The sequence below is a fragment of the Lotus japonicus genome, chromosome 1 (assembly GCF_012489685.1).
Source record: "Lotus japonicus ecotype B-129 chromosome 1, LjGifu_v1.2".
Classification (NCBI taxonomy): Eukaryota; Viridiplantae; Streptophyta; class Magnoliopsida; order Fabales; family Fabaceae; genus Lotus; species Lotus japonicus.
The window spans coordinates 99,966,059-99,982,106 of NC_080041.1; the positions used below are offsets into that span (position 1 = coordinate 99,966,059).

Genomic DNA, 16,048 nt, shown 5'->3' on the forward strand with positions numbered 1-16,048 from the left:
CCAACCTTCTTGCCCGGGCATTTGGGTACAGAGCTGAATTTAGGGTAAATGTTCTTATAAATATAAATCATTGTCTTGAATTTGATATAACAATTCGTACATAGTACATATGTCTATTTGAATGAATTCAAATTCTTCCTATTTCGTTTCTATTTTATTAAACAGATGTCATCATGTTGTCCTGTTCAGACATTTAGTTTATCGACCTAAAATTGATCTAGTGAATACATATGATGTAGAGAACAGTGGAGACTGTACAAAAATAATAAGATTTTCGCCTTAACTAAACTCAGACAAGTTGTGCTCTTTAGTTATCCATTCGAGCTTCAGAGCTTCCCTTTTAGAAGAATTAAATTTGTAGCCCATCAATATTTGATTGCTCTGAGGACTTCTGACCCTGTTATTTGATATTATAATAATTAACATGAAAAAAGGGAAGAAAGCAACACTTTACTTTGAAACCGGCTTGTTGTTTTGCAACTTTCTGTTCGAACTTTCAACCTCCCCTTTTATATGTCTGCTTGCATGCTTGATATCTTATAAGGCGCTTCTCATCCTTAGAATATTTTTACAACCAAATAATTTTATGTGTTTTTCATTTTGTTTTCCCCTAGAACAGAAATGACATTATCATTGTTATTTCGAAGGGTTTTGGTTCACCTGTATTTGACAAACTTGAAGCTGAGCTGGCTAAAGCTGTGATGTCACACCTGCAACTAAGGGCTTTCCATTTGGTAGTGGGTTTGCAGGTATTTAATATTGCTCATATATATCACTTATCTGGGTGCTTTTGTCTGATTATTTAAACTTACATATATGACTTTTTTTTTATGGTTCCTCCTGTATAGGACTTTGAATGCCTTTGTCGTATTAGTTTGATCTGACTAAACAAGGGTCAAACTTGATGTATATCCACTTATTTGCTTCTTCTGTTTCTTTCTAATTTTTCTATCTTATTTTCACCTTTTCCATTTGTATTGCTGCATGTTTTAGTTCATTTATATTACAATTTTTCACGTGTCCTTTTTGTTTTATAGATTGTATTTAGGAACAAAACCTTGTAATTTTAGATCATTTGTCTTAGGTTTTGAGTTGTAATTTTTCTTTTTCTCTCTTGATAGACTTTGGACTTTCTATTTTGAATCATTTGGTTGATCTTTATTGTTTGTGTGGGTGAGTAGAGACATTGGACATTATTATAAGTAATATCCTTTAGAGTGATCCTCCGGGCATTCGTACTTTGGTTGCTTTATAGCTATTTTCTCGCCTAGTATATCTTCATGATAGCCGATGTTATTAGTGCCTTTGTCTTATTATTTAAACTAACATTTGTATTGCTGCATGTTTTAGTTCATTTGTATTTCAATTTTTCCAGTATCCTTTTTGTTTTATAGATTGTATTTAGGAACAAAACCTTGTAATTTTAGATCATTTGTTTTAGGTTTTGAGTTGTAATTTTTCTTTTTCTCTCTTGATAGACTTTGGACTTTTTTTTTTTGGATCCCTTGGTTGATCTTTATTATTTGTGTGGGTGAGTAAAGACACTGGACACTATTATAAGTAAGATCCTTTAGAGTGATCATCTGGGCATTCTTACTTTGGTTGCTTTATAGCTATTTTCTCGCCTAGTATATCTTCATGATGGCCGATGCTATAAGTGCATCTGTCTTATTATTTAAACTAACATTTGTATTGCTACATGTTTTAGTTCATTCGTATTACAATTTTTCCGGTGTCCTTTTTGTTTTATAGATTGTATTTAGGAACAAAACCTTGTAATTTTAGATCATTTGTCTTAGGTTTTGAGTTGTAATTTTTCTTTTTCTCTCTTGATAGACATTGGACTTTTTTTTTTGGATCCCTTGGTTGATCTTTATTGTTTGTGTGGGTGAGTAAAGACACTGGACACTATTATAAGTAAGATCCTTTAGAGTGATCATCTGGACATTCTTACTTTGGTTACTTTATAGTTATTTTCTCGCCTAGTATATCTTCATGATGGTCGAGGCTATTAGTGCATTTGTCTTATTATTTAAACTAACATACATGTTTTAGTTCATTTGTATTACAATTTTTTCAGTGTCTTTTTGTTTTATAGATTGTATTTAGGAACTAAATCTTGTAATTTTAGATCATTTGTTTTAGATTTTGAGTTGTAATTTTTCTTTTTCTCTCTTGTAATCTTGTTAGACTTTGGACTTTCTTTTTTGAATCCTTTGGTTGATCCTTGTTTGTTTGTGTGGTTGAGTAGAGACATTGGACATTATTAGAACTATGATCCTTTGAAGTGATCCTTTAGGGTGCTTGCTTTATACTCTCTTTCTAGTCTTGTATATTTTCATGATGGCCGATGTTATGAGTGATTTTGTCTTATTATTTAAACAAACATATATGACTCGTTTTTTTTTTTTACAGTTGCTCATATATCTGAATGTCATTTTCTTGTTATTTTGATCCGACTAAAGAGGGATCAAACTTGATGTATATCCCCCTATATTCTTTTCCGTTTATGTCTAATGTTTCTTTCTTATTTTTATCTTTTCCATTTGTATTGCTTGTTTTAGTAAATTTGTATTAGGATTTTTCCGGTGTCATTTTTATTTTAATATTCTTAAGTTTATAGTTGTAACTTTTCTCTAGACTTTTTTTGGGATCCTTTGTTTGATACTTATTGTTTGTTTGTATGGGTGAATAGAGACATTAAACACTAAAAGAAATATGATCATTTGGAGTGGTACTCTAGGGGCGATTACTTTGCTTGCTTCATACATGCTTCCTTCCTAGTATATATTACTTTAAAACAAAAAAAAAAACCTTGTGATTAAAGATCATTTTTGTCTTACTTTTTTTAGTAAAGGTAGTAGGCATGTTAAGGGTAGAAAGCGATAGATCCAGGTAGGGGAGTGAGGTAGGATAGGTAGGGGAGTGAGGTAGGATAGGTAGGGCAGGGGAAGGGCCGGAAAGGAAGGGAGGTGGGGTAGAGTTCGGTAGTCTAGATTTAGGGTGTAGGACGAGAATGCCTGACCTGAGAGCTACTGACCTGAGCACTACTGACCTGAGAGTGTCTGACCTGAGAGCGACTGACCTGAGCACTACTGACCTGAGAGTGCCTGACCTGAGAACTACTGTGAAAGTGTGTTTGTAACGCATTTGAAAAGTGCGACAGATCTAAATCGAGAAATAGTGCAGGTACCTTTACAGACGACAGCGAGAAGTCAGGGAAGGCGACTGACGACAACGGAGGCGGTGGGGTTGGCGGACGTCGACAATGGTGGCGTTGATGGTGGCCGGCGACAAGGTTGATGGAGGTTGCTATAATGGGTAATGAGTATGGGTATGGAACTTGGAAGTTGAAGAAGAATATAATGGTGGTGATGGGGGAGGGTTTGAAGAAGAAAAGAGGAAGAAGGTAAGGAGGGAGGGAGGAGGTATTTTTTAAATTTTCTGTTTTCATTAAGGTCATTTTTGACAAATTCGCACTTTTTTGGGGTCTAAATAGACGAGACGTGGGTGATCTGAATAACAATTCTGAAAAGAAATTCCATCACACAAACCAAAATATCAGAGAAGGGTAGTTTGGTACCAACCCACTCCAAAACTTGGGGGATCTCACATTCTCACTAGTCCACCACACACATCACTCTCAGGAATGGCTGCTTCATCCGATTTTACCAACACCACCCTCATTTCGCAAACAGCAATTAATATCACACACAAATCCCAATGGCAAATCTGTCTTTTTCTCTACACTTCCCCCCTCCTCCACCCATATTTCACTCACCTCAGTCCTATACCATTTATGGTGTCGCATTGCAGTATTGCAGAGTGGAACAACAATCCCCAGCTAGCTAGCAGCAATGGCTCTGAATCTCTTTGTCTCTCCTAAATGCAAATGGACCGTTCCTCCTTCCACGATCGTGTTTGATAATGCTTCTTCTTCCAAGCTACCACTTGGTTCTTCTTCTTCATCTTCTTCAGCTTCTTCCGTTTACAGAAGTGTGAGTTTGAGGAGAAGTGGTAGTGTTGCGGTGAGATCAAGCTTGGAAACCGCGGGGCCCACGGTGACGGTGGGGAAGGTGACCGAGGTGAACAAGGATACGTTCTGGCCCATCGTTAACGCCGCCGGTGATAAAACCGTCGTCCTCGACATGTTCACCCAATGGTATATTTTTATTAATTAATTATCCTTAAACCATGATCATGTCCTTTTCCTTTTTTAATATTTATTAATTATTATTATAATCATATGATGATGGAAATAGAATTGAAGCAAAAGATTTATGTTTTACCCTGTTTGTTTAGTAGCTGTTAAATTCCTTGGGTGTAACTGAGGTAATTGCATTTGAATGGCATGTTAGATCAGTGAGTGAATAATTGTGTTAGTCCTTTCAAAAAAGTATAAGCTTTTTTGATCAACTTCTCTTTCATAAGAATCAATTCTAAAACTTACAAAAGCTTTTCCCCAATTCTGAAGATTTTCCAGACATGCAATTAGTATGGTAATGGTAATTAAGTGTAAATTAGTATGTATGTGTGTCACTAGAAAGGCAATGGCTATATTTACTTTTTGACATTGGTAATGGCTATATTACACTTACCAATTACCATTTGCCTAATAATTTGGTAAGTTTGTGAAATTGTTAAGGTGTATTTTAAAACTAAAAAAGATGGTTTTTACATCTTTCAGGACTAATTTAATCATATTTTTTTAATCTCTTAAAAATTAAATTGATCACATTTTATGAATAATAATGAAAATTTCTATCATACTAAATGCATATTTGTTTTAGTGTTGGAGTAGTTCCAACATGATTTCACTAAGGTACCAACAAAGAAGCTATAATTTGCCATGTTGAGTTTAACGTGGATCGGAGAAGCAAGATTATGGCACATTGGCTTCAACCGGGATCCACGCCGAGTTCGATGGAAATCCAAGCATACACTAAATTAACCAACGCCATCTTTCATAACCAAAATAAAGTTTGTTTGATATCAACATTCTCCAAAAAGTCAAAACACATTAACTCAATCCAACCTCATATAGTTCCATTGGCTATTTTGCACTGGAATGATGTGAATGTGCTTTTAGGATGAAACCAGCAGAAAACCAAATACTCTATTAGTCCACATACAAAAGAAAAAACACTTTAAGTTCTCCACTATTCAAATAGCACGCATATTAGCCCCCCACCGACTTTACATACACTGATACAAGGACTGGTTCACATATAATGGTGAAAGTGTTTGACAATTGAATAGGTTAAGACTTGAAATGGTGTTTCTATAATCTCTAAGTTGGTAGAGACTAATTAGGAGGTTTTAGTCCATGTTAGAATGAGATAAAAGATGACATATTATATTTTTGTTGTATGCTTAAAATAGTAGAGACTGGACACGAAGCCAAATATAAGTGATCCTTTAGGGTGCCAAACACTATCTTCTAACTTGGTTTGTTTAATGCTGATTTTGTCATGACTCCAGGGATCTTTATTGTTATCACTGATCAACTAGTTGGGTCCTCTCCTGTTTTAGTTGAAAAAGAAACAAACAAAGGAAGGAAAACCACTTTATACTTGCTTGGTACAAACAAATATGAGGTCTCATGTGGATTGTAATTCATTTATAGAATGTTTGAATCAACTTCTCTCTCCTCAGAATCAATTCTGATACACATAAGCTTCTTCTCAGAATTGATTATGGCTTTAAAATCAATTCTAGAAGGATTTCCAAACATGCATTCCAAAACATGTGTAGGAAGACATTTTCAGTTTTTTACTAACACCACAGATAATGAATTGTAGATCAAGGCATCAAGCTTATATTCACTCACATTGTATCACTGAGATGAATCTCTTCCAAGCTTGAGCAAAGTTCATTATATGATGAAGGGTGGGAAAAGAGGATTTGATTCTGAAATGAGGGGTTCATTAGAGGGAAATGTGCTTAACAAAGTCCAAGCATGGTGTTCTCATGGGAAGAAGTATATTATTTATTTGGGATATGAAGCACATGGATCCAAATCAGAGTACTTATATATAACCATTGACAACTTGCTTTACCTGGTTAAGCATACATAAGAGCAGACATTTTGATTTTTGCCATGTGTAGAAGAGTGGATTGTTCCTCAAGTTTTATGAGAATGTCATGTGAAATAAATAGTGACTAGTTGATTATTTCATTAGTTTATAGAAGGAAGCAAAGAAAGCTTCTTTAGTAATAATAAATTGGTTGGTTTACAACAAAAGCAGAGTTAGTTCTAAATGTTAATTGATTTTGGTCATTTTCTGGTGTGGTTCTACTATTTCAAAGAATCATGATTCCGAACGATTCTTTATCACTCTGTTCTCTTTCTGCTTAATACTGACTGGATATTTGGATATGAATTTGTGAATTCTGCAGGTGTGGTCCCTGCAAAGTGATTGCTCCAAAGTATCAAGAATTAGCTGAGAAGAATCTGGATGTTGTCTTTCTAAAGCTTGATTGCAACCAAGATAACAAGGTATGGATGTAAATGTGCTAGTCTGCTACATCGAATTAGGAGCCTCTCATGTCACCTGACCATGCCAAGCGAAACATTTTGTCTGACTCTCTTCATAAATATTCAGAGGGTCTCAGCTAAGTAATACTAATGAAGAGGGACATAGACACATCATTTTAACATGAGTGCCGTGTGAAGTTTTTACATGAGAGGATTCTGATCCATTCATTATTAATATGTACTTTTTTTTTTACTCACATAGTTTTTGTCTAATGGTTATTGCAGCCTCTGGCAAAAGAACTTGGAATTAAAGTTGTTCCAACTTTTAAAATTCTGAAGGACAGCAAGATTGTGAAGGAAATTACTGGAGCAAAATATGATGACTTGGTCGCTGCCATAGAAACTGTCCGATCTAGCTAAAGAATATAGCTATTCTCTTTCTATGTATAAATTTCATGCTTGACAACACCCTTTGTAAGTATTTCCAATGAAATTGTAAGATGAGGAAATGTCATCATGTGTGATTGTTGTAAGCTGTAATTGATGATTCCCCATGCCTAGGGAAAAGTTGCTCAATATTATTTGTTTTATCTACTTGATCATGGGGTGTCTGTAAAGTTTGCCGGGTGAATTTTTTTTTGGGGTAAAATATGTTTTTATTCCCCCTAAAATGGACATCAGTTCATCATTTTTAAAACCTTGCATTTTAGTCTAATATTTTCTAAATAGCCTCAATTTGATATTCGGCCGTGTTTTTTATATGGGCCACATTATGTTTTAATATATTGTCATGTCTTAATTTGCATCCATGTGTTACTTGTGTTACGCTTTGCTGGTAAACTTGGACCACATTAATTATGTTTTAATACTGTTATGTCTTAATTTGCATCCATGTGTTATTTGTATTATGCTTTGCTGGTAAACAATATCATCTTTTTCAAATAGCTAGAAAGAAATATCCATATCAGTGATACAACAAAGACTGGATTGAATGTGGATTCTTAATACAGCAAACAGTTGTCTCCAATTATGCACACCACCCACGTTTATTCAACTTGAACAATCAATTATGATGATGTGAGTGGAAAAGAACACAAAGGATGAATGAAACTAATAAAATACACTAAAAAAAATACAGAAGAGATTTGGATATGAATATTTATTAATTTCAGGGAAACAAAGGGTAGTGGGAGGGCCCACCTAGAAGTCCAGAAATACCTGTAAATTGGAAAAGTTAATTTTCAAGGGTCTACCTAATATTAATGCACACTTTTTAGTGGTGTAACTTTGCACTACTATGTTAATTGTCCATTTTACCCCTGTTCAAAAAATTAATCCCATCAAAATCCACCCGGTAATACCAATATTTTTTTCTTTTTATAAAATAATTTTTTTAACAGGGGTAAAATGGACAATTGGTATAGTGGTGCAAGGTTGTACCACTAAAAAGTGGTGCATATTAGGTGGCACTAATTTTCAAATATAAATTTCTTGGATAAGTTTAGCTCATGTGACCACCATAGGAAGTGATAACTTAATCATAACAAGAGCGTTGCAAACTCATTCTCTTCTGTTAGTTAACTCACATTCCAATGTCACACTTATTTCATGGAAGAATTTCTTGCATTGAAAAAAGGGAGGCTTGCAAACACACCAAACCTGTGTTGATTTTTTCATTTTGGATTAGATTTTGGTGCAACTATACCTATATTTGTGTTGTTGTTCAATATAAAAAACATAGTCATAAATTTTCTTAATATAATTTTTTAAATTATTTTCATTTAACTTCTCTCATTTTAAACATATTTGTCCATATTTTTTTACTATCATATCTCCTATTAGTGCTCTCAATTTTATATGCAGTATTCTTATATTTGAAGTTTGACTACATGCATCCAATGAGGGAATGTCACGTCCGAAAGTCTGATGCAGAGTGGAATGACGAAAATATCCCTGAGCGCGTAACCAAATTAAGTAGCAAATTGCATTGACGTGTGTGGACTTTGAATGGAAAAATCGAAGGAGGGAAGAAGTTCCCATTGGAGGGCGGAATCGGAAGGAAGCAAAGGTGGCAATTGCTGATTTGCTAAGATGACTCAACTGACACCAAGTCAATTGGATTGGGCGCAAATTGCAATGCAATGCAATTCACTTCAATTAATAAAATAAATAGGAGTACATTTTATCTCTAAAAAATGCATTTTAAATTGTAATTAAATATATTGATGAGTTTTTTTCTTTTTTTAAAATGCTATCAAAAATTATTAAACCAAAGGCAAGGCCACTAAATCAATTAAGTATTATATTAAATTTTATACAATTATTCAATTAAAATTCATCAATTTAGGAGTATTGTCTAAGATAAGAATATATGCATTCCAAAAAAAGCTAAAATTGTCTCTCAACTAGAGTTTTATTATAGTAGTACAATCATATATTATCATCTTTTTCCCGTCAAAAAAAATATATTATCATCTTTTACATCTAAACATTAAAATTTAATCAATTACTTACATTTATAAATAACTATTAAATTGATTCATATCCATTAAATCAATTTCAAAATAACTATTTCTCATATCTTAACTTAAAATTTCACATTTTACCAAATATTATTGCAATTTATTGTTTATTTTTCTTTGTCCTTATAGGTGTCAACCTGCTCGGATTTGGTGATCCTCCCTCCTAACAAATTCAATTTTTTATTATTTATACGTCAAAAGATTTGTTTATTATTATTATTATTATTATTATTATTATTATTATTATGAGAAATATGTGCAAGAGCTATTGTTGGCCATTTTTATTTTTTAAAAATTAATTATCTTTTATTTTGAACTTAAATTAATTATCTTTATTATTAGTAAATGTTTCTAATTTAAAAAACTATGAAATTTTTTTATAAAGATTATGGTGTATAAATCAAACACCAAAGTTGCAAGTGCGTTAAATTTAAAAGGAAGAACAGTGCGAAAAAAACGATTCAAGTAAGAAAAGAAAGAGAAGAAGAAGAAGAAGAAGAAATGTGTGGGATTTTCGCGTATCTGAATTTCAAGGTAACCAGAGAGAGAAGATACATCTTGCAGGTTCTCTTCAACGGCCTTCGACGGTTAGAGTATCGCGGTTACGATTCCGCCGGAATCGCCATCGATTCTTCTTCTCCTCCGCCACCGCCACCGCCACAATGCTCCCTCGACGATTCCGACGATCTCACTCCCTCTCCTCCTCCGCTCGTCTTCCGTCGTGAGGGGAACATCGAGTCTCTCGTCAAATCCGTCTACCAAGGTCACTCACTCTAATTCTTCGTTCCTTGATTTTCCATTTTTCTTGATTTGATCACTGGTTTTGCGAATTCTGAACGTGATTGCGTTTGATTTCACCGGAAACAGAAGTTGATGAAACGGAATTGGACTTGGAGGAATGTTTCGGCACTCACGCCGGAATTGCGCACACTCGTTGGGCTACTCACGGTGAGCCTGCTCCTAGAAACAGTCATCCCCAAACTTCTGGTCCTGACAATGAGTTCTTGGTTGTTCATAATGGAGTTATCACTAACTATGAGGTATATACAACACACTAACATTCTCATTCTCACTAACACAGATTTGACTCCCAAGTAATGAGGCAATTGTAAACTGCATGATTTTGAAAATCAACTGTTCATTTTTTGATTCTGCAGTTTATCACCAAGTTCCAGTAACATTATCTCATTTTGTTAAGCTTAGGTGTGGATTTGGTATAAAAAAAATAGCCATACTGTCCATGGTATCAATTGCCTCAAATGGATAGTTTTTAGAAATGGAGAAAAAATAGCAATATAGGTATGGTTATTGAGTAATTGAATCAATTGATATCAAGTCCCTTGATTGAATATTTTTCGTCATTTTCAAAGGAAGGAGTATGCAGGACTGAAAGTTTTTTCCATGCATGTACTTTTTAAGGAAAATGCTGTCGAGTTAAGACGAATGCTGTGAAAAGCGGTACTAGCTTAGTACTATGGGAGCACTGGAAATTTGACTGTGGAATCAAGGTTTTATCTTTTTTGGTGATAATCGTGTTTTTATTGTAACTTTCTTTAGGTTTTGAAGGCTACGCTGCTGCGACATGGCTTCACCTTTGAATCTGAAACGGATACAGAAGTCATCCCCAAGCTTGCAAAGTTTGTTTATGACAAAGCAAATGAAGCAGCAGGTGATTTTTTTATTTCTGAATGCATGGAGCCTTTTGCTTTATTATAGGTTTTAAATTATGATTGTGGTCACGTTACCATTGTTGATATTGTAGTGATCAAATATGGTTGATTAATGCAGTTGGAGTCATGGAGATTTTAGATACTTTGATTTTACGGTTGTAATTGTAGTTTCGGACCACAATTTTAAACCTTGTTAATTTCCTTTTACATGAAATTTAGAGGGTTAAGGTATGTATCACTATTTGTTGGTGACAGGACTGAACTAAAGCATGAATGAGTTCATGGTATACTATTGTGTAATTGAGAATTGTAAAATGCATATAAATTGTGAAAAGCAAGAAAGAGGGGCAGGGACTGATAAAGTGACCGCTTGTATGCCGCAAGACTAAAAAATGTTATGCATCTGTTTTAAAAAATGATCTTGCCGTTTGGTTCACAATATGAGAAACTTAATATTTTTTAAATTTGCATTGATGTGGGTTAAGTACCAAGTGTGTTAGTTTTTTATTCTTATATTCATATCTACACTGAATGCAATCATTTTCAGAGGTCTATACCTGAGCCTCCTAATCTACTTCTTATGAAGAGGTGTTAGTGCCATTGTGGGTGATGTTAGCTTTACGTACTTTTCCAATTTGTTGCAGGTGGTCAGGTTGTTACCTTCAGTCAAGTTGTTCTAGAAGTTATGAGGCATCTTGAAGGAGCCTATGCCCTTATTTTCAAAAGTTCACATTATCCTAATGAACTGATTGCTTGCAAGCGGGGTAGCCCACTTCTCCTAGGTGTTAAAGTAAGTCGTATGCAATTTAGTGATTTAGTTTCTCAAAACAGTGACCTATATCAAAATTAATTGTCCAGTGTCTTTTTTTGGCAAGGAGTGTTTTTGTTTTCTCTTTGAACTAATGATGTTTCAAGTCATAAAGCCTAAATATCTCTAGAGGAATTTAGTTGCGTGTGTTGGCATTTAATATCTTGACAGATAAAAATAGGACCAATTATTGAAATGCTAGCACACTAGCCAGTATATGCTGTCAGTTTGATAGTTCATAGAATGAGCTTAAGTTTCACTTTATGCTGCTTGGCTGGCTGAGCCAAAGCAATGATTGTTAATAGATGGCAATGAATAACTCTCAATTTCCATGCATTGTCAATGGTACTGCCGAAGAAGCTTAAATTTATGGAGGATTAATCGGCCTCCCTTCTTACGTGCAGGTTATTAACTGTAACTTATTTAAATAATATATGATAAATTGAACTAACCATTATCGACTCAAGAGAGATGCTATTCATATGAAATAGAATTTCCACATAAACTTGATTAATACTTTCTTCCCTGTAGCTGGAAAATTTGAAATTTTAACTACCAAGAGCTTATATTAGATCCCCCCCCCCCCCGACTTGCCATTTATATAAAAGAAGAAATACTGTTTAGTAAAGAGAAAGAGAGACATACGTAGCACAGGAACAAATAGGATGTTCTTCAAGTCTTTGAACTGAAAGATAAAAGAAAAAAACAAGAAAAGAAAGTCATGAGTTATTATTGCTAGTCTCTCAGTAAGCACCCCAATGAGGCCACTTTTCAACAAAAGAAGCAATATTAAAAATGATATCATTAAAAATTCTCAGTTCTGCACTCCACTACAACCATGAGCATACTGTCATTACTGTGCTCATGGAAAAAGAGCCTTTCCCGATTTCTTCCAACCGAAACAATTAAAATCACATGGGAAATTGCTCAAAACTCTCTTGACAGCACTTATCCTATAGTAGGACAGCGATTTAAAAAATTGCTAGTCTCAAAATCAGAGAAATACATGGCGCAAACATTAGGCGAGTTTTGGATGGTATGCTAACCTCTGAAAAATCATTTTTATTAATTGTATCTAGCACTGTAGTTCAAATGAGAGATTCACTCCTTGAACTTGTAAAAGCTTTAGCTACAGGAATGTTTTCCTCATTTGGAAATTAAGTAACAAACTGAAAATAAGACCTAATAGAGTTCACTCCATTTATCCAAGTACCATATCCTATTATCGACCAACGGAGAGGGATAGTCATGGAGTCACACTATCAAGAATTTTGAGCAATAATATTTCTTTTCAGAAATGTATGGAAAAATGGAAAATCATGTAATTCCACTGCTTAGAAGTATTTAACTTAAATAGCTGCTAGTGCATTCGTTATACATAGTGTACAAATGATAAAGGCAGGACACATGAAAAGGAAAATGGGAAAGATGATTATTAAACCACAAGTCCTCCTACAATACGATACTTGGACCATCCTGCTTTTACTATGAATAAGCTTTTTCTTCTATATGGTATTTCATTATACTGCATTTTCTTGTTTAATTTATTTTTCATGGTTAATGGATATTGTGTGAAGGTGAATTTTTTTAGATTGTCCCGTAGAATAGCTCAATTGGTAAGAGTCGGGGACATATGGGTTGGGTAGGGGAGGTCCAGGGATCGATTCCTGGCGGGTGCAATTTATCTTTCCAATGTACCCAAAAAAAAAAAGTTTTTTTAGATTGACAATGATTAAAGTAGTTACTGTTCTAATCTCAGGAATTGACAGAAACTAAGGAAAATGGTTCAGCCTTTGAGGACGACAAATTCCTATCAAAAGATGGACGACCCAAAGAACTGTTTTTGTCCAGTGATGCCAATGCTGTGGTTGAGCATACAAAGAAAGTTCTAGTTATTGAGGATAGTGAAGTTGTTCATCTCAAGGTAGATCCTGCACCCACTCTTTCCAATGTAGTACTTGCAAGCTTTATGTTCACTTGGCACCCTTCACATTACTGAAATATAGTAATCGGATTCGGGTTCCATATGAATATATTCCCTTTCCCTTTTCAGCATGAGATGATACTGTATACATCATTCACAGTGCTGTAGTTGCATATCTGTGTAATCATGTCGAATTGAAAACAAATATTGTTCTTATCTTGGAAATGATTCTGTCAGGATGGTGGGGTTTCTATTTTGAAGTTTGATAATGACATAGGAGAGCTAGGAACTCCTCTTTCAAGAGCCTCTTCAGTGCGACGTGCATTATCCGTTTTAGAGATGGAGGTTGAGCAAATAAATAAAGGACATTATGAGCATTACATGCAGAAGGAAATTCATGAGCAACCTGAGTCTCTGACAACCACAATGAGGGGGAGGCTTATATGTCGTGGATCTAGCAAATCCAAGTCTGTTCTGCTCGGTGGATTGAAGGATCACCTTAAAACAATTAGGCGAAGTAGAAGGATAGTATTCATTGGTTGTGGTACAAGTTATAATGCTGCTTTGGCGGCTAGACCTATCCTGGAAGAACTTTCTGGTCAGTGATATATAAACTTTCTTTTAGTAAGGTTTGCATATTATAAATATGCTGATTTTAATGTTTTACACTATACATTGAACTATAGGTATTCCTGTTACTATGGAAATTGCTAGTGATCTGTTGGATCGGGAGGGCCCAATATATCGCGAAGATACAGCTGTTTTTGTTAGTCAATCCGGTGAAACTGCAGACACTTTACTTGCACTGCAATATGCTTTAGACAATGGCGCATTATGTGTTGGGATAACAAACACTGTTGGTAGCGCAATAGCAAGGAATACTCACTGTGGTGTTCATATAAATGCTGGAGCTGAGATTGGTGTGGCAAGTACCAAGGTAAATGTTGCATTTAAAGGATATCGTTTTCTTTATTCCATTTTATATTATCCTATTGTTGGCTTGACCAGTGGGTTACTCACATATTTGTAACTGCTATAGGCATACACGAGCCAAATAGTAGTTATGGCCATGGTGGCTCTTGCAATAGGAGGTGATACAATTTCCAATCAAGGGAGAAGAGAAGCTATTATAGATGGTCTTTTTGACCTGCCAAGTGAGTTTCTGTTGGCTGAGCATAGTACAGGATTTGAGTACATTATGTGGTGTCTGGTTGATGGCTAAAAAAGTAAAGAAATTATAACTTCCAAGAATTGCAAACAACTTACAACCAAAGCTAAAACACTTTTTTCTTTTATGAGAAATCCACTAAATGCCACATAAAGAAGCTCAGTAGCAGTTGAAGAAGTTATCTAATTAACATGTTGTATTGTAGATAAAGTCAGAGAGGTGCTGAAGCTTGATCAGGAGATGAAGGATCTTGCACAGCTATTGATTGCTGAGCAGTCACTTCTTGTCTTTGGGAGAGGATACAACTATGCAACTGCTCTGGAGGGAGCTTTGAAAGTAAAGGAAGTGGCACTTATGCACAGTGAAGGGATACTCGCAGGTGAAATGAAGCATGGCCCTCTGGCATTAGTGGATGAAAATCTTCCAATTGTTGTCATAGCTACCCGCGATGCTTGCTTCAGGTTGGTTGCTTTGACTGTTGAGTAGCTTTATGATCTGAAATTAGGAGTTCGATACTGACATCTTTAATCTTTCGCAGCAAACAGCAGTCAGTTATTCAACAACTCCGTGCCCGCAAAGGTCGCCTGCTAGTTATTTGTTCAGAAGGTGATGCTGCTTCTGTATGCCCCGGTGAATCTTGCAGGGTTATTGAAGTTCCACAAGTTGCGGACTGTCTTCAACCTGTAATTAACGTAGTTCCGTTGCAGGTAACTTCACAACCCTTTTTGAGCTCTTTTACTGCTTTGTTGTTACTACATTTGACAAAAGGGAAATATTTTTGATGTTACTGTCAAATATTTGAACAAGTTATTTCTTTCTGATGCAGTTATTGGCATATCATCTGACTGTGCTGAGGGGATTTAATGTGGACCAGCCTCGTAATCTAGCCAAGAGTGTTACCACTCAATAAAGAAATTTGGTGACTTCACTTTCTTAATTTGATTCTGACACAAAGTAATATCAAGATCCTTAGAAAGCTCCCCTTGATCTGCAATTCTTTGTCTTAGACAGGGTGGCATCCTAGTTGTATTGTAAATGAATAGATGTAGGCTTAAAGGTTTATTTACAAGCCACCTTCTCACCAGGCAGAATAGACATCAACCATTTCCTGAGGTATTTGTGTTTGTTTGATATGGTTTATTACATCTTCGATGTATTTGATTTGCTGAATCCTGTATTGGATGCTTGAGCTCAGTAGCAATCAGAATCACAAAAACGAAATGGACATCATTTTCCATGGAATTCATGTATAGCATGGCCATACATTACAGGGATGCCTTTATTGACTTAAAAAAAAACACATGCCTTTTAGTTTTAATTTTTACAGAAAAATTACAATAAGATTTCATATAAATTATAAATATCAGGCTAAAACAATTCATGATCTTGGCCGAAAAGATATTTTGTATTAGGCATGAGTTAAAGATTAAAAACGATTTTAAAAAAAGGTGTGGAGACATTCACTGAATTCGATTGCA

At 35.0% G+C, this 16,048-nt stretch overlaps 2 protein-coding genes across 2 annotated transcripts; both read left to right on the forward strand.

Moving 5' to 3' along the window:
- Window positions 1-3,786: 3,786 nt before the first annotated feature.
- LOC130728357 (thioredoxin F-type, chloroplastic-like) lies at window positions 3,787-7,072 on the forward strand. Its single transcript, XM_057579812.1, has 3 exons — window positions 3,787-4,162; window positions 6,400-6,499; window positions 6,764-7,072. The coding sequence occupies exons 1-3, from the start codon at window positions 3,858-3,860 to the stop codon at window positions 6,896-6,898; spliced, it is 540 nt and encodes a 179-aa protein (XP_057435795.1). The 5' UTR covers window positions 3,787-3,857; the 3' UTR covers window positions 6,899-7,072.
- Window positions 7,073-9,428: 2,356 nt separating this feature from the next.
- LOC130728358 (glutamine--fructose-6-phosphate aminotransferase [isomerizing] 1) lies at window positions 9,429-15,812 on the forward strand. The gene is made up of 11 exons (XM_057579813.1): window positions 9,429-9,763; window positions 9,868-10,040; window positions 10,558-10,669; window positions 11,315-11,460; window positions 13,238-13,402; window positions 13,640-14,000; window positions 14,089-14,339; window positions 14,442-14,556; window positions 14,776-15,031; window positions 15,109-15,277; window positions 15,397-15,812. Exons 1-11 carry the CDS (start codon window positions 9,502-9,504, stop codon window positions 15,478-15,480), a joined length of 2,094 nt encoding a protein of 697 aa, XP_057435796.1. The 5' UTR covers window positions 9,429-9,501; the 3' UTR covers window positions 15,481-15,812.
- Window positions 15,813-16,048: the final 236 nt, after the last annotated feature.

What these genes read in the sequence shown, in the direction of transcription:
- LOC130728357 (XM_057579812.1), top strand. Translation starts at nt 3,858, where the DNA reads ATGGCTCTGAATCTCTTTGTCTCTCCTAAATGCAAATGGACCGTTCCT. An exon ending in CTCGACATGTTCACCCAATG is followed by an intron (nt 4,163 to 6,399) that starts GTATATTTTTAT and finishes TGAATTCTGCAG; the next exon opens with GTGTGGTCCCTGCAAAGTGA. An exon ending in ATTGCAACCAAGATAACAAG is followed by an intron (nt 6,500 to 6,763) that starts GTATGGATGTAA and finishes TGGTTATTGCAG; the next exon opens with CCTCTGGCAAAAGAACTTGG.
- LOC130728358 (XM_057579813.1), top strand. Translation starts at nt 9,502, where the DNA reads ATGTGTGGGATTTTCGCGTATCTGAATTTCAAGGTAACCAGAGAGAGA. An exon ending in GAGTTATCACTAACTATGAG is followed by an intron (nt 10,041 to 10,557) that starts GTATATACAACA and finishes AACTTTCTTTAG; the next exon opens with GTTTTGAAGGCTACGCTGCT. An exon ending in GTGAAGTTGTTCATCTCAAG is followed by an intron (nt 13,403 to 13,639) that starts GTAGATCCTGCA and finishes TGATTCTGTCAG; the next exon opens with GATGGTGGGGTTTCTATTTT.